This window comes from Nuphar pumila, chromosome 15, assembly GCF_984573655.1.
Source record: "Nuphar pumila chromosome 15, dmNupPumi1.hap1.1, whole genome shotgun sequence".
Taxonomy (NCBI): Eukaryota; Viridiplantae; Streptophyta; class Magnoliopsida; order Nymphaeales; family Nymphaeaceae; genus Nuphar; species Nuphar pumila.
The window spans coordinates 2,774,400-2,800,950 of NC_143263.1; the positions used below are offsets into that span (position 1 = coordinate 2,774,400).

A 26,551-nucleotide genomic window follows, 5' to 3' on the forward strand; every position below is an offset into this window, starting at 1 on the left:
AAGATTTCCATAAATATTGGGCAAGACCAGAACAAGTGAAACGTAGATTCTTCTGCAACTTGACAAAGCACGCACCAACGCGGGAGTTGAATGCCCCACTTCTTTAAATTACTGTGGGTCTGGATCCTATCGTGCAAAATTAACCAAGCCAGGACTCGAGAACGGGGGGAAGGACCCTTCGCCCAAAGCACATCCTCGGGCAACCAATCAGCCCCTGGCGGTAGCAACGATCTATAGACTTTTTTGGTGAGAAACTCTCCGCTTGGAGCCAACGCCCACTGCAACCACTGACCAAAATTTCTGGAGACCTCAAAATGGTCTCTAAAGCAGGTTAAAGCCCTCAACCACGATTTACGCAAGTGCGAGAGCGCCAAACCTCGGGTTCCCAGACGAACCAGAATAAGAGTTGGATCCCCATATTTAGCAAGAAGAAAACTAGCACAAGGGTTATCCGGTTGGTGGGCCAACCAACATTGCTTGGCGACAAGAACAATGCTTCGCAGTCTGGGCACCGGGATGCCTAAACCACCCATACGCCGAGGTAGTACCACCGAACGCCAACCAATCAAGTGATGCTTACCTGTGAGTTTACACCCAGACCAAAGAAAGCCTGCCAGCAAGCGCGTCAGCTGCTTCTCTACTCCCACAGGCATCACAAACAGAGACATGAAAAATTCTGGAATAGTTGAAAGAACATGTCTGACTAAGGTTAGACGTCCAACGCTAGAGAGATAAGACGACTGTCACGAAAGCAATTTGCGCTTCACTTTTTGAAGCATCGGAGCCCAAGCCGCTGAAGATAGAGGCTTCACTTGTAACGACAAGCCAAGGTACATAATAGGCAAGTCAGAAGTAGTGCAATTAAAAATTCTCTTTCCAACTGCAAGCATATTGGCATTAACATTGAACATGGTAATAGAGCATTTGGTCTCATTTAGAGAAAATCTGAACATGGAGAGAAAGAACTGAATGATAAGCTTGAACCTAAGCATTTGTTGAACATTTGCACGACAAAAAATGATCATATTATCAGCATAAGTAAGAATATGACTCGGAAAGTCGGAAACCTGCAAAGGATCAATGAAACTCGATACAACAGCCCGCTTAAGCAAGACCACAAGACCCTCAACAACTGCATTGAACAACAAAGGTGATAGGGGGCACCCTTGCCATAAACCCCGGCCTAGCTTGAACCGGTCTCCTCTAATACCATTGATATTTAACATGGCCTGGGCATTTGAGACAAACTCTCTCACTCAACCAGAAAAACGACGACCAATACCGAAATTTGCTAACATTTGAAATAAGAATGGCCAATGCAAAGAGTCAAAAGCTTTATGAAAGTCTAATTTAAGGGCAAAGTAAGGATGACCGCTATGCTGCAAGGAATGGACCACCTCGGACGCCATGATGAACGAGTGTTGGACCCTTTTATTACGGATAAAGGCGAACTGAGAGTCAGAAAAAATCTGGTTAGCCACCGATTTTAGCCTATTCGCTAAAACTTTGGCAAACATCCGATAGAGAGCACTCATAACTGAGATAGGTCGGAATCGAGAAATATCATTGGCCTCATCATCTTTCGGAATGAGTGAAATAATAGCAACATGCAAATGATAAGGCAGTTTGGAGTTACGATGAAACTCGTCAAGCATACTCATCACATATGATTTAACACAGTCCCAAAAGATTCTAAAAAAGTCGACATGAAACCCGTCAATGACAGGCACTCATTAGCACAAATATAAAGGAAATATAAAGGAGAGAGAGAGAGATCTGCCATAATACCAAGTACCAAATCCACTCATTAGCACAAATATAAAGGAAATGCCGTTTCACTTCCTCTCCCAAATACATAAACACCCCAAACCCAGTAAACGAGAATCAAACACCCACCAACAAGGTAGTTCGACCAAGTATCTACCACCAAATGCATAAACTCCCAACCCAGGTGCCAGTTTCCAAACAGAGCACAAATTCAGATAATAATGGAAGGACAATAATTAATGCCTTTTAATTTTCTGGTTTCACTTGTAAAGTTGCACTGTCATCTTAATGTATATATTTGGTAAACTCGGTTGTACCATTCCCTCTCGTAAAAAGTCATAGGTGTGAGATCTGATCTACAGGGATGTCAATGGGTCAGATGCAACTCGATATCTAACCCAAATTCAAATTTGAATCCAAATCCAAATTCCTATCCAATTAGTCGAATTTGGTAGCCAAATCCGGATCGAATTAAAAATCAGATTCAGTATTAATTTTGCATTGAAATCCGATTAAAATCTGAATCCTATTAAGTGTAAATATAAAGTTTTAGACTAGTGGGATCCATATTCAGTTTTATCTTTTTACTTTTAAGTCCAAATCTGAACCGACATCAGATTAGGTGAGATTCAGTAATGTCTAGATCTGACACGTTCACACCCCCTAGATCTGTCTGATCAATTTAACCCCACATGTCTCCAGCATGATTTCGTTTATGAGAAATTACATATTGGATCGAGTAGTTTCAATATAAAAACACGATTCTTTTAATCATAAAATTTTGTACATTATAGTTCCTTGTTTATTGAAGCTCTAAAAAACTTGCCAATAAAAAAAAAAGTCATGAAATTATTTAAAAACAAGTGATTTCTATTAGAGGCCATGGTAGAAACGAGATTATCTAGCCGATTTTCTGTCTTTTAAGAGCTACTCTCAATCTCTGTGTTAATTCTTTGGCTATATATCCTCACAGGTTACATCCATGTGAAGTTGAGTGTCTTGACTTGACCTGTACATCTCTTTCATAGTCAGAGTGTCGATCTCTATCCCGAATCAAATCAAGACCTAAATGTAACATAAGATAATTTTATTTTTAGGTGAAAATTGTAAACCATTCTTAGTTTTTTATATTCAATTAATTATGCATACATAATCACCAATCCATCCAACCCTTTTTAGCACATTGTAGGCCATTCAGGTTGGTAAATAACCCAAACTTCTTGTAACTTGCCTTTGTTCAGCTCAATAATTGGCTTGTTCAAACTCATTAGAGAGAGAGAGAGAGAGATTGAATTCAGTGTTTTCTTTTTGACATGTCATTTTAGTTGCATCACAAGGACATTCCATTTTAGCTGCATGCCCTTGGCGACAAGATCAGATACGCTAATATGGACAGTAACACGTATGGCCGTTATTTTTAATATTTTTAATATATTTTAATAAAATGCATTTTTAAATATCAAAAACTAGCATTTTATTTATTAAAATTTTTAAAAAAATCTGTGCCCTCATGTCCTATTATAAAAAAAAAAAAATAGAAATTCTGTGTCTTCAAACTTGCAATCCAGTCACTTTGTGTGTTCTCATATCCTTATATCTTTGTGACAAGCTCAAACCAAGGCTGCTCGGCTCAACTTGGTTCACGTAATGTGTTCTCATATCCCTACCAGTTATATAATGACAAGTTCAAATCCCTTGGTTCACTAATGGGATTTGAACTTAAAACGTCCCAACACAAGGTGACGTGCACTAGCTGCTCCTACCAGACAAGCGGAGTCGCCGTTGGTAGATATATTAAATGATGTTACGAACACGTCCTTTTGCTTCTTATGATAATTTGGTTCATGCAAAAATTTATCCTAGGGAATTCGTTTAAAACAGTGACTTAAAATTGTGCCACTATAAGTAAAGGTAAACATTGGCCACTGCATGTTGACAATTTCAACTCATTAATCATTTGCGGCACATAACAAGGGGCAGCCTGCACTGCAAGTGCTGACTCCTTAGTCACAGGTTCGACTCACTGGGTATGTGGGTACCTTTAACTGGTGGACTCTGCAAGGGCTTGGGTGTCATTGAGCCCATCCGGGGGCCAGGCCCATTAAGTGACCGGTTTCCCGGTGAGGCTTCCTTGCTCTAAAAAAAAAAATCCGGAGAGTTGGCACGTAAACTAAGCTAAGCATAGTCAGTAAAGTCAGTCAAGCCAAGACCCACTTAAGTCTTGATAGCTACATGACTTAGATTTTCCAACAAATCGTACAAAAACGTCCACTTGTACTTGTGCACGTCATTACTATTGCTCTCTCTCTCTCTCTCTAAATGATCAGTAAAAAGAACCATTATATAATTTCACTACCTCATAGGTTCATGGCAAAAAATGGCAGCTAAGTTTCTTGGTTGTAGATTGAATGATTATTGGGGTTATGTGTAAATTCCATTGAAAAACAGGATCTTTGATATTCTGAAATTTCTCGGAGTAATCCTGGAAAATGTCAAAGGTGTTCGCGATCTAGACTACTAGAAAATCAGGAACTTGTGGATTTTGGGGAGTATCTGTGAACACCTTTGAATGACTCATCAACAGATTTTACCATAAATCAAATCCATGGTTGCTACACACATTCTAAAAACATGATTAAATTGGCTTCCAGTTCTATCTGAATGCTGACATCAAATATTGATCATTCTCAATGCTTCTCTTCCAAGTTGTCATGGATTTTATTTTTGTTACCAAAGCACCAATGAGGACAAATTGAAAACTCAAGTTTTTGTATTATAGGTGAACACAATTACGAATGATTTTCATTGTCCATGCTACAAACAAGAGTTCCCTTGCTGGTGTGTGAACTCACTTTCTTAATCAAACATGAAAATGGGGTGGACTGACCACATTTATGGCACATGTAAATGGACCCGAGACAGCTCCAATGATGTGGTTGAAAATGTGTGGTCCTCAATTCGTTTTTCACAATCCTTACGTGTTTTATTCATAGCCACATTTCGGCCCGGGTCGGGTTTCATCAGCCTCGATCTTGAATTGGCTCTAAAAGTTAGACCCAAACGTGAACCAATTTGAGTTGTCTTCGGGTTTGGTTCTGTTTATATAGCTTATTTTAAACAAAATGGGCCATTGGGATTGGATATTTATCAGATTGAGTATGTACCAGGTCGAACATTTAACGGGTCGGGTAGGTTTGCTTTGCATGTGAATCAGGTTGGATCGGGTTAATTAGGCTTTTGTATGAGTTGGGTTGTATCTATAATTAGTAGGACAAAAATCAGCTCGGGTCCATAAATAGTTTAGATTTGGTTTAGTTTGAGAACTGGATAGGTTGCCACCCTTAGGCACTGGCATAATGTTTTAGGGGTAAAACTAAAATTGGATTCGATTGGTCCTCTAATTCAAATCTAACATATTATCTAAAGTTGATAACGTCTTAAGTATTGGACATGCATGTTTGGACCTTTTTGGATTTGGACTTAGATTTGGATCAGTAATTTCTATCTGATCTAATGTTTATGCTCAGGTCAAATTAGTATGCTCCATATGCACCTTTTACATACAAAATCCTCCTTTTTGACCGTTTTATACGGATCCAACATTACTTATATAAAATTTAGATCACGAATAAACTTCTACTACATCAGATCTAGGCGTGAAAACGGATCAGTCATTGTGTGATATCTGGTCTGGAATCTGGCATGTTATTTCAGGATTCAGATCCTCAAAGTAAAATCTGAATGTGGGTTAGGATCCGATCTAGATTTGCTTAATTAGATTGTTCTTGGATTCAAATCAGTATTTTAGGTGAGACTTAATTTGGATTCTCATCGGATTTTGATTGGATTGGATTTTTTTTTTTAAGTGTGAAGAGCATGTTTGTTATCCATTTTTTCATTGGAACCAGTCAGATTCAACATGCTTCGTAGGATATAATTTTCATCATGGATTGGGAAATTTATACCAGACCCAAGTCCAACCCAAGTTTCTTAATAAGATCTGAAAATTTTCAATGTATTATTTTACCAGGTATGAGCTTGTCTGCTTTATCTATTCCTAATCAGACCCGGGTATGATTTAGCTATGGTAGGTCCATGAGACATAAGTTCGGATCCGGTATGCTAATTGCCAGTGGAGAGAGCCTTCAAGCTTACGAGGGATGGGTGTATTGCCTTCCTGTGACGAATGGCAGTTGAAGGTCGATATAGTCAGCTACGTATCCGAATAAGTATCACGGACCTTAAAGTAAGCACTGAGTTTTAAAAATGCACCAAACGAGAAGTATATTGCATTTCGACATCTGCGGGTCCTATAGAGCGCAGCGTGTATCTTGCGAGAAATACCCTATTACGGTGGACAAGACTTTTCTGCTTCCAACCTAAGCCAGCTCATGTTCGGCTCATCTCATTCAGGGACGAGCTGAGCTCAAGCTCGGTTTGACTAAACACGAACACGAACCAAGCCATGAAAAGAGCCGAGCCTGAACATGCCCTGTTCGGTTCGTTCTTCTGGTTTACCGGCCCTAGTAACAATAACAAAAACTACAAAAATTATTTTAATAACACCATAAAATGATGGAAGTCAGAAACTATCAATAAACCAAACAGACCATAAAAGGTAGCCAGTAAAGTCGCCACAAAAAGTGAACGATAAAAGTGGAGGTGCGGGGAATCGAACCCCGTGCCTCTCGCATGCGAAGCGAGCGCTCTACCAGATGAGCTACACCCCCGTAATGTTCTTCGGGAGAATGTTTTGTTATTTGTACATTAATAGTTTATTTGTTGTTGACCCCACACAAGAGACCTGAAAGGTTCCAGCTTTACTCTGCCAGTTTGCCTAGCCCATTTGTAGACCAAACACCAGTCTTGGAGAGGATGAAGTCGCACTGATAAAAGTAGCCCATATTCATAATAAGCTCACAAGTCGAACCAAGCCGTTCAAACCATAGGCTTTCAAGTTGCAAGGTCGAGTAGCAGATGTGCAGATTCAGGTTGAGCCAAACGAAGTTCATAGAACAAAAAATTTGATTTAGGTTAGTTCTCTAGTCCATTACTGGGTGTGACAGGACGGGCTAAGTAGAGTTTGACCACTTGGAACTAAGGGTCTAACAGGGTCAGTTCGAGTTGGGTTTTGTCGGCCCCATTTTTTGAAAAGGGTCCAAAAAATGAACCCAAACCCAATACAATTTTATCAGAGATTGGGTTGAAGCCCGAGAATGATTGAAATTGTGGACCTGTATGGGTTATTGGGTTCATAGAGCAAATATTTGATTTAGGTTAGTTGATAGAGCAAAAATTTGATTCAGGTATTATCACTTAACATGATCATATATTAACAAACTCTACTATAAACACTTTGTAAATTGAGAAGATTATAAAACCACTATTTTAGGGCTTACAAAAATTTAGAGATGAAAAAAGAACACTTGAAAGAAGGTTTGAATACAAATCAAGTCCGGGGTGGGTCAGTTGAATTGAAATGATGGGCCAGTTCAGGTCAGATATTAAACAAGCTTGGTACAAATCAAGCTTGGTTTCAGGTCAGTTCGGGTACAAACTATATAGAACTGTTTGAGATGGGAAAAGGGTTTTGGTCATTTTTCTAAACCCAAAACAGGCCATTTTTTGGAACAAAGATGTAGAGAACACTAATTTTTAGCACAATATTATAACTGACTGCAAATTAGAAAGTATAACAAACATAGCCAATTTATTATTTTCTTGATAGTTATATTCTTTTGATTGGTCAAAATCATGGTGTCTGGTTTTTCAGGTGACAACTTACATATCACCTTATTTTTAAGGCGACAACTTACATGGCGCTTGATTTTTTTCGGCAACCACTTAGATAAGTGGTTTGACCTCAGTGCCTAATTTTTCATGTAACAAAAGTTAAAAGTCAAGAAAAAACCAATAAATAAATTTGTCATATTTTGAGTCATGAATTGGCCATGTTTTTCATTTTTTTTTATCTTGGCCAAAACATGAAACGGTGCCAAAAGTGTAAGACCTACATTTCAGGTATTTTTCTTATATCCATCTTATTTATGATTCATATTTTAAGATCTAGAATAATAAATTAATAGGACTAATTGAACCTAGAATAATTAGTCAAAAATAAATTTTGAAAAAATATAACCTTGTATATGAATTTTGAAAAAATGTAGCCTTCTATATGAATTTTGAAAAAATATAACCTTGTATATAAATTTTGAAAAGTGTGACCTTGTAAATAAATTTTTGAAAGTATAGCATTGTAATTGAATTTTTAAAAATACAAATATCAATATGGAATTATCTTAAAGTAAGTAAAAATATTTTAAATAATAAAAAAATACATAGTGAAAGTAAATAGAAAGAGCAACTAAATAATTAGAATCTAATTAAAAGAAATAATATACAATTAAAAGTTATTAAAAAGTATAAATCATATAGAAATTAACAATTTGATTCAAACCAAATGCAAATACACTAGAGGAGGATGATAACTAAAAAGTATAAATTATGTAGGAATTACCAATTTGATTCAAAATAAATGCAAATACACTAGAGGGGGAGGTTTTTTGAGGTTTTTCTTCTTTCTTCACTTGAAAGTAGTAAAGGGTGCCTCTTTAGGAATTCTTCTCTACTATCTTAGTACTTTGAAAGAACCAAAGTAAGAAGAAGTTCAACATTAAGTCCCAAGTCAAGGTAAGTGAAGTTATTCTTTATGCATCTTGATAATATTCAATTTCTTTTTATTCTCTTAATGCCTATTCTCAACCTATAAGCATGTGCTTTCGTAACACATGTAGTTATAGGAAATGAGATTGTTATTATACTTTCTACTTGTATTATTTCTTCTCAAGATACACAATTAGCTTATTATTATTTTTTTTTTTTTATGATCATATGGAAAGAAAGATGATTTTTTGATAGGGCATTACCATGGAAAAGTTTATTTAGCTTTAAGAAGAATTTTCTTTGATATATGCATTATGCATTTTAGAATTATGCAAGTCATGCTTCATCCAAATTTAAAAGACTATTTTGAAAATTCACGTGATAATGACAAAATAAAGTTTTACTCTTGAGAATTCGTGTGAAAGGATATATATTCGTTACACTTGAAATCTTGGGTTTTATTCTTGTGAATATGGGAAAGTGTATGCTCAAAGTTGTATAATGTGATTGAAAAGAAAAACAATTTTTGATAAAATCGTGCAACCATGATTATTAGAATCATGTCCAAAGTGAAGAAATTCATATAGTTGTGGTTCATCTAAGCAAAGGCAAATAGATTTCTTGAAAATTCAGATTTCTTCAAATAAAAATTAGATTTTTGAATGGTTATATATTTTTGAAAAAAATGGATTTGGATTTAGATTTACCCAAATGATTTTTGAATTTGGATTCTCTCAAATGGATTTTTGGATTTGAATTTTTTGGATTTAGATTTAAATTTGGATTCACTCAAATGGATTTTTAATTTTTGATCAACTTAAATGGATTTGGATCCTCTCAAATGAAATTCTGGATTTGGATTTAGATTTGGAGTTATTCAAATGATTTTTGGATTTGGACCTATCTAAATAGATTTGGATCCTCTCAAATGGATATTGGATTTCGATTTTCTCAAATAAATTTTGGATTTGGATCAACTCAAATGAATTTGGATCCTCTTGAATGGATTTTTGGATTTGGATTCACTCAAATAGAATTTTGGGTTTCAGTCAACTCAAATGGATTTTTGAATTTGGATTTGGATTTGGATTTGGATTTGCAGTTACCGAAATTATTTTTGGATTTGGATCTAGCCAAATGGATTTAGATTATCTCAAATGGATATTGGATTTGGATTTTTTCAAATGAATTTTGAATTTGGATCAACTCAAATGGATTTGGATACTCTCAAATGGTTTTTTAGATTTGGATTGGATTTGAAGTTACCCAAATGATTTTTGAATTTGGATCCTCTTAAATGGATATTGGATTTAGATTTTCTCAAATGAATTTTGGATTTGAATCTATCCAAATGGAACCTCTTAAATGGATTTTGAATTTGGATTTTCTCAAATGGATTTTGGACTTGGATCTATCCAAATGAATTTGAATCCTCTCAAATACAAATCTTGGATTTAAACCAGCTCAAATGGATTTGGATCCTCTCAAATGAATTCTTGGATTTGAACCAACTTAAATGGATTTGGATTCATTCAATGGAGCTTTATAAATTGGATTACTTAAATGAATTTTAGAAATCCGTATTCACCCAACCAAAACTTGAGAAAAAGTCAAAAATATTCTACCAAAGGAATCATTTTCAAATATAAGTCTTATACAAAATTTTAGAAGAGATTTGAAGCGAAGCCCACGCACCTTAAGGGTGTTATGCTCAACGAAATGAGGCTACCAAAACTATCGCATCCAATATTCGAGTTGATATATTTTAAATCATCATATGAGTCTCAAATATTGTTGCCTTAGAAAGGAGCTAGATATGTCTATAATTAGACCATAGCCAACTATTGAAAGGAGTTCACATATACAAGAACCAATTAAAAACTCTATTAACTCACGCCAAGAGCTAGGCAACAATACAACAAAGTAGCATATAAAAAATACATACATGTACTTATAAATGTGATGAATGTGCATTGACCTTGACTTATGCTTGAAGTACATTACATACTTGTTTATGCATAGGCCAAATATCATGTGGTAATGTGTGTATTGTCTATAAACTGAAATGTTAGGCAAGAAAGGTGCATATGACAAATGAAAATGTATAAGTAGCACATTTGCATATAGGCCAGTGATAGTGATGTTCATACTTTCATACATAATGCCTTTATAAAATAAAATGTCATTGCACTCAACTCAACATGCTAATTATTGATGCATTAAAGCATGAAGAACATCTCGTATGTGTGTGAAATGAATTATTTGCAAAAAGACAAAGTGCACTGTTGAGAGTTGGGTGGCTGCACCCCGTGAGATGAAGTCTCACTATTGTACTAACTCCCACACATTTAAATCTGTTATTTACATTGTCACTGGAAAAGTGTTTTTCAAAGGTGCATATGATTTAGGTTGGGCATAGATCTTATAGTGACATACTACCTTGCGGGGAGTATGAGGCTATTGAGCCTTGAAACCTCGTATGACACGAGAAGCATGACTACTAACATACCCATAATGAAGATGTAGCCACCCAAGTCACTCATTCACAACTGGTTCACCAAAAGAGGGCGGATGGTACAACCTCGAGTGACAAATGTTGCATGTAGAGTATTATAACTATATGTCATACCGACTTGAAAAATGAGGAGCAAAGCATCTTCAGACCTCCGTTACTCAAAGTGAGGGGGGTCCAAGTCACCAGACAGAGGGTAGACCTTAGATGATATAGTAGTAGGGATTGCAACCCAAATTTACCTATGAATCGATCATCTCTCGGTCCTGAGGAGACTGCGGTTTGGGTTGGAGATTCGAGAAATAGTAACTACGACAACTCACCCCTTTCATAATAAACAACATAGTATCTCTCGCTATCGCGAAGACCACCTCTACGTACCCAAAGGAGTAAGACTATCGAAACTTAATACTGACACTACTGACATAGCTACATGCAATTTATTTTAATTATATTGTTGAGATCATGATGTTCTTATTGATGTTTCATTATTATCTTACTATTGTTATTGTTATCAACTCATGATCATGACATTTCATATGATTATAGCATGTTACATATTGCATAATAGATTTTGATGCTTTATCATAATGCATGTTTAATTTTACTTGTTGGCTCGTAAGAGTTGACCCCGTTTGTTATGGGGCGCAGGGTAATAAAGAATGATACAGTGCAAGAGCTCAATGCGTGGTGGGATCCTGAATCCAAACCTCTATAACTAAGTTTTGATCTTACACCTCCAAGACTTTCTCGCGTTGCGTCACTTGAGGCTTGACCCTTAGGCATAGCCCTATGCAAATCTCATACCCAGGAAAATATCGTCAAAGAAAAATCTCATGATATTTTGCAAACTATATTTTTTCTCATAAAAGTCTGTGGAAAGCATCACTATATACAAAAGAACTGTTGGAGCAAGGGCAGCGGAAGCAACTCCAGAAGAAGCAGAGGCATATCAAACTTTCTGAGTGATAAAATAAAGAAAAAAAGGAAGAGGAGGAATTGAGTGGCGTCTTTGAGGTTTGCTTTGAAGGCTTCTAGTTACAGAGGTAGATTTCTCTGTGTGTATTTTTAGGGGTCGAGTCCCTTAGATTTATAGCCTTCGGTTTTCCTCTCTCGGCTCAACAGTCAGTTGAAAAAATCACGGTGAGTACAACCTTTTGCAACCAGTCAGTTGGTGAATAGGTTTTTGTATAATCAATCCATTTCTTTTGGGAAAAATCTTTTGCAACCAGTCTTGCTTTAAAGTTGTCTATAGATCCATCAACTTTATATTTTTTCTTAAGAACCCATTTACAATCAACAAGTTTCCTTCCTTCAGGAAGTTCAGTTAATTTTCAGACTTGGTTCTTTTCGTTGAATTCAATTTCTTCATCCATAGCTCTTTTCCATTCTGATGTCTCTTTCGAATTAATTGCATCAGTATATGAGAGATTATTGATCATTTCATCAAGGTCTATAGAGTAGCAAAGTTCCTCATATAAATATACATAGTAGTCATCCAAATAGGATGGAGGAGATCTAGAGCTTTTATGACCACTTAGTCCTTGAGAAGTAGAGGGTTCAGAATCAGTTGGTTCATTGTCTAACTGTTTCACAGTTGGTTCATCACCTAACTATTCATCTTGATCATTAAAATCATCAAGATCATCTAGCAAATCAAATAAATCCTCAATTGGATCATTGAATTCATTGTTGAGATTTTCTAGAAACTCAATATATTTACTCTCAATTAGGCTCAATCTTTGGTGGTACAACCTGTAGCCTTTTGATTCTTTTGGATAACCAATAAAGATACACCTTGCATATCTGTTATCCAATTTATCCATAGTTGGATCTAAGATCTTCACATGAGCTACAAATCTCCATCTCTTAATATGATTTAAATCTGATTTCATACCAGTCCATCTTTCATATGGAGTTGTTGGGACAGCCTTGCAGGGCACTCTATTTAAAGTATACATGGTTGTATTTACAACTTCACCTCAAAAAACTTTGGCTAGTTGTGCACCTGCCAACATAGATCTAACTATGTTCAAGAGGGTTATATTACACCTCTCAGCAACATCATTTTGTTGCGGTGTTCTTGGCACGATTCTTTGCCTATTAATGCCAAAATCCTTGCAATAATCACAAAATCCATTTAAGTTGTATTCACCACCTCTATTAGACCTTATAATTTTAATGTATCTCCCAAGTTGTCTTTCAACTTCATTCTTGTATTCCTTAAATTTCTCAAGTGTTTCAGATTTGAGTCTGATAAGATACAAGTATCCATATCTTAAGAAATTATTGATAAATGTTATAAAATATAGCATGCCACTATGTGTTTGGACTCTAAGCGGTCCACATATATCTGTATGAATTATTTCTAATAATTCGGTGGCTCGTATAGCATTAGGTGGAAAGGGTTTTCTTACCATCTTTCTTTATATACATCTCACATTTTTCGAAGTGAGATTCATTAAAGGTAGAAATTATTCCTTGTTGTGCCAATTTTTTCATTTTCTTTAGGCTTATATTCCCAAGTCTTTTATGCCATGTATTCAGATCAATAATTAAGGCACAATCAATATAAGAGAAAAAGTTGTCTTTATTATCGCATAACTTAAATATGTCATATTTTTTGTCAAACTTTTTTTCAAACAGTATCCTACCATGTTTTCCCATTGTGACCTTTCCTGAAACAAAACGGACCTCAAAGCCTTTTCCAGTCAAAGTTGGTACAGATATAAGGTTCCTCCTCATTGAAGGGACATATAGAACATCTTTAAGTAAGACACTAGTCCCTCCAACATTGAGTCTGTAAGACCCAACTCCTAATACATCATTGTAGGAGTTATTGCCCATGTAGACCTGGTATTTCTCCTAAACCTAGCTTTTTGAAATCCACAACTCCATCAGTAGACTTGGCAAAGTGGCACGTAGCTCCAGAGTCTACCCACCATCTAGAGGCTTGGGTGTCATTGAGCCCATCAGGGGGGGCAGGCCCATTATTTCTTCATTCGTGAAGTGGCATTTCGATACAATATAGATGACTTCTTTTCCATCATTCTTCTTGTTTGAGGTGTTGTATCTTTCATTGTTCTCATTGTTCTTATTGTTGGGAAATTTTGTCATGCAATTCTTTTGAATGTGTCCCATTTTGCCACACTTGAAACACTTGACTTGCGAGCCCTTGTTGCCTTGAGGTTTGAAACTTGCATTTTGCCCTTTGTAGAACTTGTCATTACCCTTCTTCTTAAAGTTGTTATATTTAAAGGGTATTTGGCTATTGGATGGTGTGTCTTGAGCCACCGTCAACCCGGTCTTCTTTTCTTTAGCCATATGTTCTTGCTCTATGGCTAAGTGTAAGGGAAACTTGGTCAGGTTTAGGTTCTTTGAGTTCAACCTCAGTGCACTTGTCACCATTTTCCATAAATGTGGGAGACTATTTAGTATAGTGGACACGTGCATTCTGTCTGGAATGACATCTTCAGCAATGACTAGGTCTTTAGCCATGACCAACATCTTATTCACATGGTCTACTACACTTTCACTTTCTTTCATCCTATATGAATTATATTGTTCAAGTAGTAGTTGAATATGGACTTCGAATGTGGTATCGTACTTCATGGCGATTGCCTCCATCAACTCCTTGGCGGTCTTATAGTCTGTAAAGACCCTAATTAGGTCATCGTCTATATAGGTAAGCATAATTGTTCTGGCCATTAGGTCATCCTTTTGAAATTATCTGAACTTATTGATATCATCTTGGGTTGCTTCGACACTTGGTTCATCCATAGATGTGTTCAGTACATATTCTAGACCTTCAAGGGTAAAGGTCAAAGGTATCCATCTTTTTTAAATCGAAATATTAGTCTCATTCAGTTTGTTGGTTTTGGCTAGCTCAGAAGCACAGACTCGACTTGTTATTTTATACTAAAGTATATTGTTTTATTATTTTATGGAAAGTCGGCACAAAAAGACAAATAAAAATAATAATAAAAGATTTTTGTGAGGCTAAAAAATGAAAATAGAATTTAAAACATGTCTCTGTTCGTGAGACAGAACAATTCTGAGCTTTAAAATGGAATTTAACATAAACCAGGAGCTAATTAGTAATAAAAAAAACTTATTTCTGCAAAATTGAAACTGTTGCAGGTACTAATTTGGAATTAAGTCTAATTTTGAATATTTTCTGGAAATTTCAACTGACGCAAGCCTATTTCTGAAAAATAAAAAAGGGATGGGTTACAAATTTAAGAGTTATAATAGCCTTTTTTAAAAAGCACACAAAATCCCAGGGCAAAAAAGTCATTTTGCCCACCATGATATAAAACCCCAAACCCTATCGAAAACTTTATTTCGAGAAGGGGGTTTCTCTCTCCTCTTCGTCGAAGCTCCAGAGCGATCGAAACGACAATAGAGTTTTCAGTCGTTCTTTGGCAGCGACAACCCTACTCTGTGGTTGGGTTTGCTCCTCTCAACGCAGGCTCCCTCTGCGCACAAACCCGGGGCCAAACGATGGCTAAAAACCGTTTTTTCGGTAACTTAGGGTTTATTCCCGAGTTTCCTTTTTGCCTTCTGTGTTCGGTCTCCCGAGTTTCTACTGTTTCTCTTGTTCTGTTTTTGTGTTTGTTCTGTGATTTGGTATTTGTAGGTTGATGTTCGGCCACTGAGGGTTTTACCCTCTGCAGAACCGGGAACACAGTGAATGATGTCGGAAAGGAGAGGGCTTCTGTTTACAGAGCCCAGATCCACTCGGCGCTGTCAAAAAAATGGTAGTCGTTCGACCTTAATCCGATAACAAAAAAAATCACCTCTTTCGTGAAGAAGTCGAGCCTTTGTTTGCCCTTTAGGGTTTTAGAAAAAAAAACCTCCTCTTTCGTGAAGAAGTCGAGCCTTTGTTTGCCCTTTAGGATTTTCAGAAACAAAAAAAAAAATGTAGAGGAGCAGACTCACTAGTTAGCATTTTTCCTTTCCTGCAAATTGGAGGCAACACAGCTTGAGGAGCATCTTCGAACCTCGGCTTTGATACTATTGTTGGAGCAAGGGCAGCAAAAGCAACTCTAGAAGAAGCAGAGGCAGATCGAACTTCCCGAGTGATAAAATAAAGAAAAAAGGGAAGAGAAGAAATTGAGTGGTGTCTTTGAGGTTTGTTTAGAAGGCTTCTAGTTACAGAGGTAGATTTCTCTGTGTTTTTTGGGGCTGAGTCCCTTAGATTTATGACCTTCGGTTTCGCTCTCTCGGCTCAATAGTCAGTTGAGAGAATTACGGTGAGTCGAGGTTTTTGATAAAGATAAAATGCAAATTTTGAAATGCTTTTATAAAACTGACTTTGTTTATCCATGAGAGGCCTACTCATGGATAAGCATAACATGCAGCACATGGCCACATACACCAACAACACGCACCAGCAACAACATGAGATGCATGTAAAACAAAACAAATGTAATATTGTGTTGTAATATCAGCTTTTGAAAATATCCAATAAAAACAGTACTATTTTCAAAGTATCGGCGATATTTATGACTACGGGGCAGGCCTAACCTAAACCTTCAAGTTGCAGGTTGAAACAAGCGGAGGTTGTTTTGGTCATCTTCTAGTGATTGGTTCCCAACCGTCAGAAGAAGGTTGAAAAACTAGCCGTTGGTTCCCGCGCAAACCTAGAGAAGCCAGCCTACATTTCCGCCTTGCCTCTTGTCACTCTAACAACTATACTCAATCATTCGCTCAAACTCTTCTTTCCCCTCAAAACCCTCCAACCAATTCCTCCTCCCTTCCTCTCCTTCTGTTATTCCTTCAAAATCCACCCTGTAAACCATCATCCCTTTTTCCTATTTTCTTTCTTTTTATACATGTCTCATCTTTTACCTCCCTTTTCCACCCCAAAATCTCCACAAAATTCACCCTCCTATTCACCATGGGAAACTGTTGTTCCCATGGGAACCAGGCCGAGGACCCACCAAAATCCACCACGGATACAGGCGGCAATGGCAGCCAAGCCGCTCCTCCGGCAGGCCCAGCACCTTCTTCTCCGGCCAACCCTCCTCAGAACGCATCCCGATCGCCCCCAAAACCGACAGTACAGGCTCCCATGGGCCCTGTTCTTGGCCGGCCTATGGAAGACATCCGCGCCAGTTATACAATCGGAAAGGAGCTCGGGCGGGGCCAATTTGGAGTGACCCATTTGTGTACCCACAAAGCTACTGGCCAGCAATTCGCCTGCAAGACGATCGCGAAGCGGAAGCTCATCAATAAGGAAGATGTGGAGGACGTTCGCCGGGAGGTTCAGATCATGCATCACCTTGCTGGACAGCCCAACATTGTTGAACTGAAGGGTGCCTATGAAGATAAGCATTCTGTTCACTTGGTGATGGAACTTTGTGCCGGCGGGGAGCTCTTTGATCGGATCATCGCAAAGGGGCACTACACAGAGAGGGCTGCAGCCGCTCTCCTCCGCACCATCGTGCAGATTGTTGATACTTGCCACTCCATGGGAGTTATACATCGTGATCTCAAACCTGAGAACTTCTTGCTGCTCAGCAAAAATGAGGATGCACCACTTAAGGCTACAGATTTCGGGCTCTCTGTTTTCTTCAAGGAAGGTATGTAATTCCCTTTTTCTGACAAAACAAAAAAAAAGTTAAGAACAAAAGAACCAATTCTGCATTCCTCAGAAACTGTGACTTTTGAACAGGGGAAGTGTTTAAGGATATTGTTGGCAGCGCATACTACATTGCACCAGAGGTCTTGAGGCGGCGATATGGGCCTGAAATTGATATTTGGAGCGTTGGAGTAATGTTGTACATACTTCTTAGTGGAGTTCCTCCCTTTTGGGCAGGTATCTTTCTTTATACATGATGCATCATGCATCATGCAAGTCTATCCTCTGTTTAACTGTATGCACCATGCACAAACATAAAAATGTGTGTATGAACACAAAGATTAAACTTACCCACTGCAAAATCAAACTAAAACCTAGACTGTAGATGACATATAAATGTATTTCTTTGTTTCCAACATGCGCAAGTATTATGCATGTGCTTGTGCAACATGGAGTAGAACCCAACAACAAATATTGATCTTCAAAGATGTGCCATAATGAAAAATGTTGGTTTTTTTTTGTGTTTGAATGTAAGCTGGAAGAAACACCTACAGAAGCATTTTCTTAATAAAGATGCACTATTTTTATCATCGTGTCTGTTTGCATATAGAATGTGTGTGGTCTAAGATGAAACCAGACTGAGAGACGGATATAACTTTATGCATGGCAATACAGAATCAGAACATGGAATTTTTAATGCAATTTTGAGAGGGCATATCGATTTCACAAGTGATCCGTGGCCGTCAATATCTGCTGGTGCAAAGGATCTGGTGAGAAAGATGCTACATTCTGATCCAAAACAAAGACTTACAGCATTCCAAGTTCTCAGTAAGTATACCAGCAGTTTAAATTGAACTTGCTGAGGATCAAATAATGCTTTCTCATGATCCAAACCTTTGAAGAGCAAATGGAAACTTTTTCAGCAATTGATTCAAAATTTCATGCATTTACAGATCATCCATGGATAAAAGAGGATGGGGAAGCACCAGATACACCACTGGACAATGCAGTGCTGAATAGACTCAAGCAATTCAGAGCAATGAACAAGTTCAAGAAAGTTGCTCTCAAGGTAAAAAAATCCCATATTTTCCCTCACTGATGTGCCAAGCACTAGTCTTATTGACAATTCACACGTCATTGTTCTTTGAATGATACCTACCAATAAATGCCAGGCCTTTTTAAAAATTTTGCACTGGTCCATGTAAATATTGCAAAATGAAGCAGAAACAGGTTAACCTGTTCGGAATAGGATAAAGCTAAAGAAAGTTGCCAATGAAGTGAATTCTCATTTTTTAAGCTATGGTAATTACAAAAATGAAGACCCACCCATCGCCAAGTAAGAAAATGTGCATTTTGAGTCCTTGAATTCTGATATCATACCACATAGTTTAGAGACGGTTTTTGCAAACAAAGAGTATGAGTTCCCTTTTTTGTTTCCATGCAAAATTGCAAGCAAAGTAGCGTAGCTCTAATGAATGGTTCACTCACATGTTGAATTTAGGTGATAGCTGGGTGTTTATCAGAAGAAGAGATCATGGGATTGAAGGAGATGTTCAAGAACATGGATACTGATAACAGTGGCACCATTACTCTGGAAGAATTGAAGCATGGGCTAGCCAAACAAGGAACAAAGCTTTCTGAAGTGGAAGTTAGACAGTTGTTGGAAGCTGTAAGTCTTTCACACAGTCAATCAAACTGTAGCATGAATTCTCCCACATGGGCAGCTCATGCCTGTGTTCTGCTTTCCCTCTAGCATGCACTATGAACATACATGTTCAAGTTGAAGCCTGTCCAAGGCATTTCCATGCATGCTTGAAGGGATGAACCACTTGGGCCCCCAGAACTTTAAAACATAAACATGTTCCTGTGAGATAATTAATTGATGAGGCTGTTCAAATTATTACAGGCCGACGCTGATGGCAACGGAACCATCGATTACGATGAATTCATCACAGCCACAATGCACATGAACAGAATGGACAGAGAAGAACATCTATATACAGCATTCCAATACTTTGATCAAGATAACAGCGGGTATGCAGATAAGTAGCAATAAAGAATGCATTTTGTAAAATGAATCCGTTGTAGTCAGGATGATGGAATGTATGCTTACGGTGCAACTCAGATGAGATGAGCTCATCCTGCATCTCTATCTTCCTTGACAGATATATCACCAAAGAAGAGTTGGAGAAGGCTCTAAGAGAGTATGGCATGCATGATGGAAGGGACATCAAGGATATCATAGCAGAAGTTGATGCTGATAATGTAAGCTAAATCGCTAGCACATTCTATTTTGGTCACTTTTTGTTTTTCTCCCTTTATCTTTTGGAGTATAGAGCACATCACCTACATCCCATTCAGGTGCCAAAAAATCAGACTCAATTTCAAGACAAGCAAGAACACACACACACACACACACACACACACACACACACACACACACACACACACACACACACAAAACACCCTTTTTTGAAAGAATAATTTTAGATAACCACCTAATGTTTCCAATATTACATTTGGCCGTGTGCTTTTATAATATTTCAATTTTCAAAGAGTTGCTTGGTCCTAAAATCAGTCAATTGACCTTTGTTTAGTCAAAAAAGTTGACTGAAATGTCCTTATTGTTGATTTATTTTACAAATGACAATAAGATAAATTGATTAATAAAAAATGACAAAAATGTTGTTTTATATCTCAGGCGACTATTTGAAATGCACTCAGATAAAGTAGGCAGTTAAATGTAATAACTCAAATGTTGGCTGCTTTCTGAAAAAGGTTGATAAATTAGGCAGCATTTTGTAAATTACTCTTTTTGGAATGCTCCATTGATTGTGCTGGTCATCTAAAGATAATTAAGTATATTTATGTTATTTTTTAATTCTACTGCCAATATTAAGGCATTTTTAGAAAATCCTAAATTTGATGGATTAGACAAACTCTGAAAAACTTGACAATAAAATTTAAAATTTCCTGTTTCTGCACTTCAAAACGTCAGAAGATTTTAAGGATCCTGTATCATGAGATTATAGGGTTGAAATATATTATCTTTTTCCAACTTTTCCTTAAAATTTCCTTTTTCTTCAACTTCCTGAAGGGTTTACAAGAAACAAAAAAAATTAAATCACCTAAGAAAGTACTCATGCTGAGAAGAGAAAAAGAAGAAAAGAGAAAATTCAAACACCATGCTTCCTGCTAGGCCACACATGTAAGAAAGAGTGATGGTTTTTTTTATATGAACAGGATGGAAGGATCAACTATGATGAATTTGTGGCTATGATGAGGAAAGGTAACCCAGAAGCAGTTCCAAAGAAGCGCCGTGAGTTTGTCTAAGTGCCCTTAAGGAATCAAAAGAGAATTCTTCACAGTTCATTCTGCTAGTGTATGACGGACTGATCCAATACAAGGATTGTGCAGAGTGTATATGAAAAGATACAATGTAAATCAATCACTGTGGCCTGGCTTCCTGGAAATCATGTAAGCATCTTTTGATGGGTGATTAATGTGTGGAGGGGGTGTGATTCTATAGAGAACTATTGAAAGATAAGAGAGATATAAAAAGCAAAAGTTGTAATTCTAACGCATGTAGGAGTTTGAGATTTTATTTCCTGGAAATCTTCTTTTCTTCTATCATCAATTCTACAGAAACCAATCTGTCAAATTCCTACTACAACTATGCTATGGAACCATTATTTTTTATACCACTGGGGTGAAGGTCACTGAAATGATCAAGAAGATCAACACTGCAGTTGATCATAGATCCAACAGTAAAAAAAAATCACATTAACTTTTTTTTTTTTGAATAATCCAAGGGAAACACACACACCCATCACAGACCGCACATTGGCTAGCCTCTGGTTGGTAAAACCTTTAGGTCCCCTGCCCACCGGAGTGCACACTCAGTTTCGACCATGCAGCAAGAGACGCCACCCGTGGGTTTCGAATTTGTGACGTCCAATCAGCTTGTTGGCATTCACAAGTCGCCCTATGCCACGAAGATACTGGCACGACCCAACATGCGCCGTGAGTGGGACTACACTTTCAACTTAAGGTTAATCAGTTAAGAGGGTTATTTACAAAAACATGCTTTGATTTTTTTTTTTAATTCGATTTCATATCTATAATTCGGATCATACCTAGTTTTATTTTTAGTTACTCAGATGCTTGCCACTAGTAAGTATTCTGATATTCTACATTTAACCATAGGTATAATAAATTCAAAACTATATGAATTCTACTCTCACCAAACATGATTCTCTTTGGCTGTTTTACCCTCATTATTTTTTTTCTCCCCATACATAATGGTGAAATTGGCTTTTTCCTTAATGATAAAATCATGAATTTGAATGAGAATAAGAATGACCAACTTAAGAATTGACGGCGGGTATGTTTTTGGTTAACCCTAAAATAAATGGGGTATGCATTTCAATTACCAAATTGTTTATACATGGATTTGAATTATAATAACTATTTTAATATGTTTTGTAAATAACCTTTATTTATTTCAATGTCTAAAAACTTGGTTAACTCTATTAAGCTATAACTGGCTCGCAATGTAAGGTTACACACTTGGGCTCAGTTTGGGAACCAGTGACGAGAGGAGTGATGAGAGTGGAGAAGAAAATGGGAGTTAAGGCTGGAGTTGTCAACTACATCCTCACATGGATGTGTGGATTCCCAAATTTTGAAAGAGAAAAAATGAGAATTTAAAACCGAGATTGAATTCCAAAACTTATTCAAAATTGAGACAAGAGAGATGTTGGATTTGCTTTTCAAGTTAGCACATTTTTCCTCGTCTAGCAGGGATCAACTGCTACAACTTCAGAATTTTCAATAATTGGATTTTAGCTTGCAAGTGTCATACCTCCGACACGAATCTCAAAAGAAAGGCACGGCTGGTGGTGGGGTACCACCAATCCTCAAAAATCACAAGGCAAATATAAAAAATTAGAGGCAAACACAATTTAAATAAAATAAAAATAAAGTGAACTCACCACAAGTTTAGGTAACCCTCCTAAGATGATTTCAATGAACAATAAATTTGATATCACCTTCACAAGGAATAAACTCCCAAAGGCTTGGATGCAACATAATGGATCATAGGACAGATGATCTAGATTTAGATTTAGATTTAACTAGCAGGTTTGACAAAGTGAAGGTATCTAAGCTAGGTTAGACTCTCACGTCAGTAACACTCTCGCACTCAGGATTTAGATGCTGAACTAAGGAGCTTAGGTCTTTATTTATAGGTTTACATGTGGATTATGAATCTAATCTTATTGGATTTGGATCTGACTATCCAGATCATGGTTTTTTTTGTTTGGTTCTAGCTATCAGGTTGAATCCTATTAGTTAGAGCTTCCTAACTTGAAAATTAAGAAATTTGAAATTGTTTGAGTTTATTGTCTAGAGGTTTCCCAATATAGGAATGGTGAGTTGGGATGAGGCTTATCTTCATTTTGTGCATGTTCTCGACTAAAATGCGGCAAAACCATGCTAATGAGAATTCATTGATGACAAGTCGCCTATTGACAACAAGTATACTTATGAGATCAATAATGATGACAATACAAAGATTTTTTATGACAACCTTTTTGTTCTTAATGACCAACTGATGTAAATTGGGAGGGCCCAATTTACAAGAGAACTACCAACTTATGATTGTCTCTACTGTATATCCAAGAGAAACTAAAAAATCAGAAAATAAAAAGAAATTGAAATAAATAAAAATTTAAAAAAATATTGAAATTTATCAAATCTTCAACTCCCTTAAAAACATATGGATTTCTCGTCTTTTTCTAGAAAATAATTTTTAATCAAAAAAATACATAAGTGATAAACTCTAATTAAGATGAGTCCCTATCTTAGATAACTTCTTAATTAGATATGGATCTCATATAGACTCAATATCCAAAATTGAGTCTATATGGATCAGACTACCACATGCTAGTCACCTCTCTTTTGTGCCTCCCTTTATATCCTAGTTTCGAAGATCTACGGGCTAAGCTTCTGCAATATGAAGTCACCATTAGAGGTGAGGAAGCGGCTCTGAACTCCAATAATCATGAGGTTCTTGTCACAGAAATAGCATCAGGGCAAGGACGTGTAGGTTTTAGAGGTGGACGTGGATATGGGAGAGGCAACCAAGGAGGTCGGTGGCTACTTCCCACACCCAACATGTCACTCAATTCATATCGAGGGAATCAATACTCTAGAAATATACTGACATGTTTTCAATGCAATAAAAGAGGGCACATTAAAGCAAATTGTTGGCATAATTCGCAAAATAAAAGCACATTTAATGGTGTTGGGCCTTCTACTAGAGGACAAGCAGAGGACGGTCCTAAAGGTGATGAAAAAGAAAATGTGAAGAATCTCCTGATTTCTGCTCTTTCAGAATTGAGTTTCAAACAAACTGAGTAAGAGACTTGGTACATTGACTCCGGGGTTGCTGCCCATGTGACAGGTGATGTTGGTAAGATTTCAAAACTCATACCTTATCGTGGTAAATTTAGTATTAAAATTGGAGATGGTACTCTTCATTCTATCTCTCATGTTGGAAATATTTCACTTCCACTCCTCGGCCCCTCATTACCTTTATTAGATGTTTACCATTCTCCTAGCATCGTTAAAAATATTGTTTCTATTTCTAAACTTATCGATGATACTAATTCTTCTGTCGAATTTACTCCTTCTGTACGTGTCAAGGACCTTCTCACGAAGAAGACGCTCGTTGAAGGAGTACGACAGGAAAACATGTATGTTTTCAAGGAGTCTCTAGTTCATGGTGCATCAATAAATTCTCAGCATATTCATCCAGTATTATTCAAAAATTGTTTCAGTTTATCTTAATGTAATAATCCAGAGATTTGGCATCGTTGTCTTGGTCATTGTAATCATTCATTTATTAAGAAACTTGCGTACAGAGAATTTGTTCCACAGTCTAGTGTGAATGTTGAGGTTGATCCTCACCTTTGTTCTAGTTGTCAATTATGTAAGAGTCATGTTCTTCTATTTCATTCAATAAATCAAAGAGCTTCTCAGCCTTTTGAAATTATTTATTCAGATGTCTGGGGACCTGCCCCCCCAAACTTCTTTATTAGGAAGTCGTTACTATGTTACTTTCATTGACAATTACTCTAGGTACACTTGGATTTATTTTATGAAACATAAATTTTGAAGTTTTTAAGTTTTTCTCCTCGTTTTGTGCCTTAGTTGGTAATCAGTTTTCAACTAAAATTCAAAATTTTTACTGTGACGGTGGAGGAGAGTACATATCAAAGAAATTTACTGAATTTTTCCAAGATAATGGGATAGCTCGTCGAATATCTTGTCCATACACACCACAACAAAATGGTGTGGCGGAAAGAAAATACTGGCATATTATAGAAAGTGCGTTAAGTATGTTACATGGCACTCATATTCCTTTAAATTTATGGACGGAAGCCTTTCATTCAGCTGTCTATGTCATAAATCGACTACCAATGAAATTGTTAGCAGACCAGTCTCCTTATTTTACACTCTTTGGGGTTCATCCTAACTACAATGAATTCTGTGTGTTTGGCTGCATATGCTATGTTCACATTGACAGTTCTCAATGTCATAAGTTTCATAACAAAGCATCCAGGTGCAAGTTTGTTGGATATGCTGACCAATATAGAGGATATCGGTGTTATGATTCCATCACCAGCCACATCAGAGTTTCACAGAATATAGTGTTTGACGAGACTAATATTGATGATTCAGGAAGCTTGGAGGGACACAGTAAGGATGTTGAAAGTTATCAGCCATGGCTTGTTACTGAGGTACTTGATCAAATGATGATGCATGATGTACCCTTTGTGAGAAATCACATACCTACAACCTGAATCTCGTACACTACAGAAGAACGTACCTTCAGCCTGAATCTCGTACATTGCAGAAGAGAGAGAAGGGTTGGAAGGAGGGGAGGCGACAATTGATATCACGACACACATGCACGCTCCTATTGTGCCCTATTTCAGTGTTATATAAATAATACACATTGGATCGGGTATGTCGGTCCAGATCCAATAATACCAACCTGTAACATAAAACAAGACAATATGGGTCTAGAACCACACCCGTACATTGTATTCTTAATACCCTCATGCCATACACCATCCGCAGAACGATATAGTACAAATGTACACCAAGAAGAGGAAAGGCCGACAAACACACAAGATATTAATATGCCTGTAGTTTCAAATGTTACAAAGTTTCAAGGGATTACCTATGTGCGGCGAAACAAAGACAATGTTCAGCAACGACCTATTGTGCAACCCAGGAGGCTTGAGAGGATTCGTCATCCTATTGAAAGATGGGTAAGTTATGGTAACTTCTCTACAGACTTACAGTTGTTCATCTCCCAGATTGAAAAGCATGATGAACCTATCAGTTTCTCTCAAGCATCTATGTCAATCAAATCGGTTGAGGCGATGAATGAGAAAATGCAAGCTTTACATGAGTGTGGGACTTGGGAGATTGTTCCCAGACCATTGAACAAGAATGTTGTTGGATCTAGATGGGTCTATAAAATCAGGTATAAACCCGATGGATCCATTGAACGTTATAAGGCAAGGCTAGTAGCGAAAGGGTTCACTAAAGAATACATGCAAGATTATGACGAAACCTTTAGTCCTGTGATTAAGATGGGTACTATTCGATTAGTCTTGTCCGTATCAGTTCAGTATGGATGAACTTTAAGCCAACTTGATGTCAAAAATGTTTTTTTGCATGGCAGTCTCAAAGAAGAGGTGTATATGGAGCAATCCATTGGTTATACAGAACATAGCCCCGATACACATGTTTGCAAGCAACAAAAAGCCATCTATGGGCTAAAACAAGCCTCCCGCTCATGGTTGGATAGTTTCTCTGTTGAAGTTCAAAGACATGGATTCGTTCGATCTCATCTTGATCATTCACTTTTTATTTTTCAAGATCGTTAGGTACGCACCTTGATTCTTATATATGTGGACGATATCATTATTACTGAAAACTCTGAT

At 37.1% G+C, this 26,551-nt stretch overlaps 1 protein-coding gene and 1 non-coding gene across 2 annotated transcripts; one reads left to right on the plus strand and one right to left on the minus strand.

Moving 5' to 3' along the window:
• Nucleotides 1-6,424: 6,424 nt before the first annotated feature.
• Nucleotides 6,425-6,497, minus strand: TRNAA-CGC (transfer RNA alanine (anticodon CGC)). Its single transcript has one exon. It is a non-coding gene; the product is annotated as a tRNA-Ala (tRNA).
• Nucleotides 6,498-16,458: 9,961 nt separating this feature from the next.
• On the plus strand, nucleotides 16,459-20,861 carry LOC149814135 (calcium-dependent protein kinase 17-like). Its single transcript, XM_089989887.1, has 8 exons — nucleotides 16,459-17,529; nucleotides 17,622-17,765; nucleotides 18,204-18,356; nucleotides 18,482-18,597; nucleotides 19,030-19,197; nucleotides 19,435-19,562; nucleotides 19,694-19,793; nucleotides 20,772-20,861. Exons 1-8 carry the CDS (start codon nucleotides 16,845-16,847, stop codon nucleotides 20,859-20,861), a joined length of 1,584 nt encoding a protein of 527 aa, XP_089846013.1. The 5' UTR covers nucleotides 16,459-16,844.
• The last annotated feature ends 5,690 nt before the right edge of the window (nucleotides 20,862-26,551 follow it).

Excerpts from the sequence above, each read along its gene's own strand:
- LOC149814135 (XM_089989887.1), top strand. The coding sequence starts at position 16,845 with ATGGGAAACTGTTGTTCCCATGGGAACCAGGCCGAGGACCCACCAAAA. Across the intron at positions 17,766-18,203 it reads AGTTCCTCCCTTTTGGGCAG|AATCAGAACATGGAATTTTT; the intron begins GTATCTTTCTTT and ends ATGGCAATACAG. Across the intron at positions 19,563-19,693 it reads TTTGATCAAGATAACAGCGG|ATATATCACCAAAGAAGAGT; the intron begins GTATGCAGATAA and ends CTTCCTTGACAG.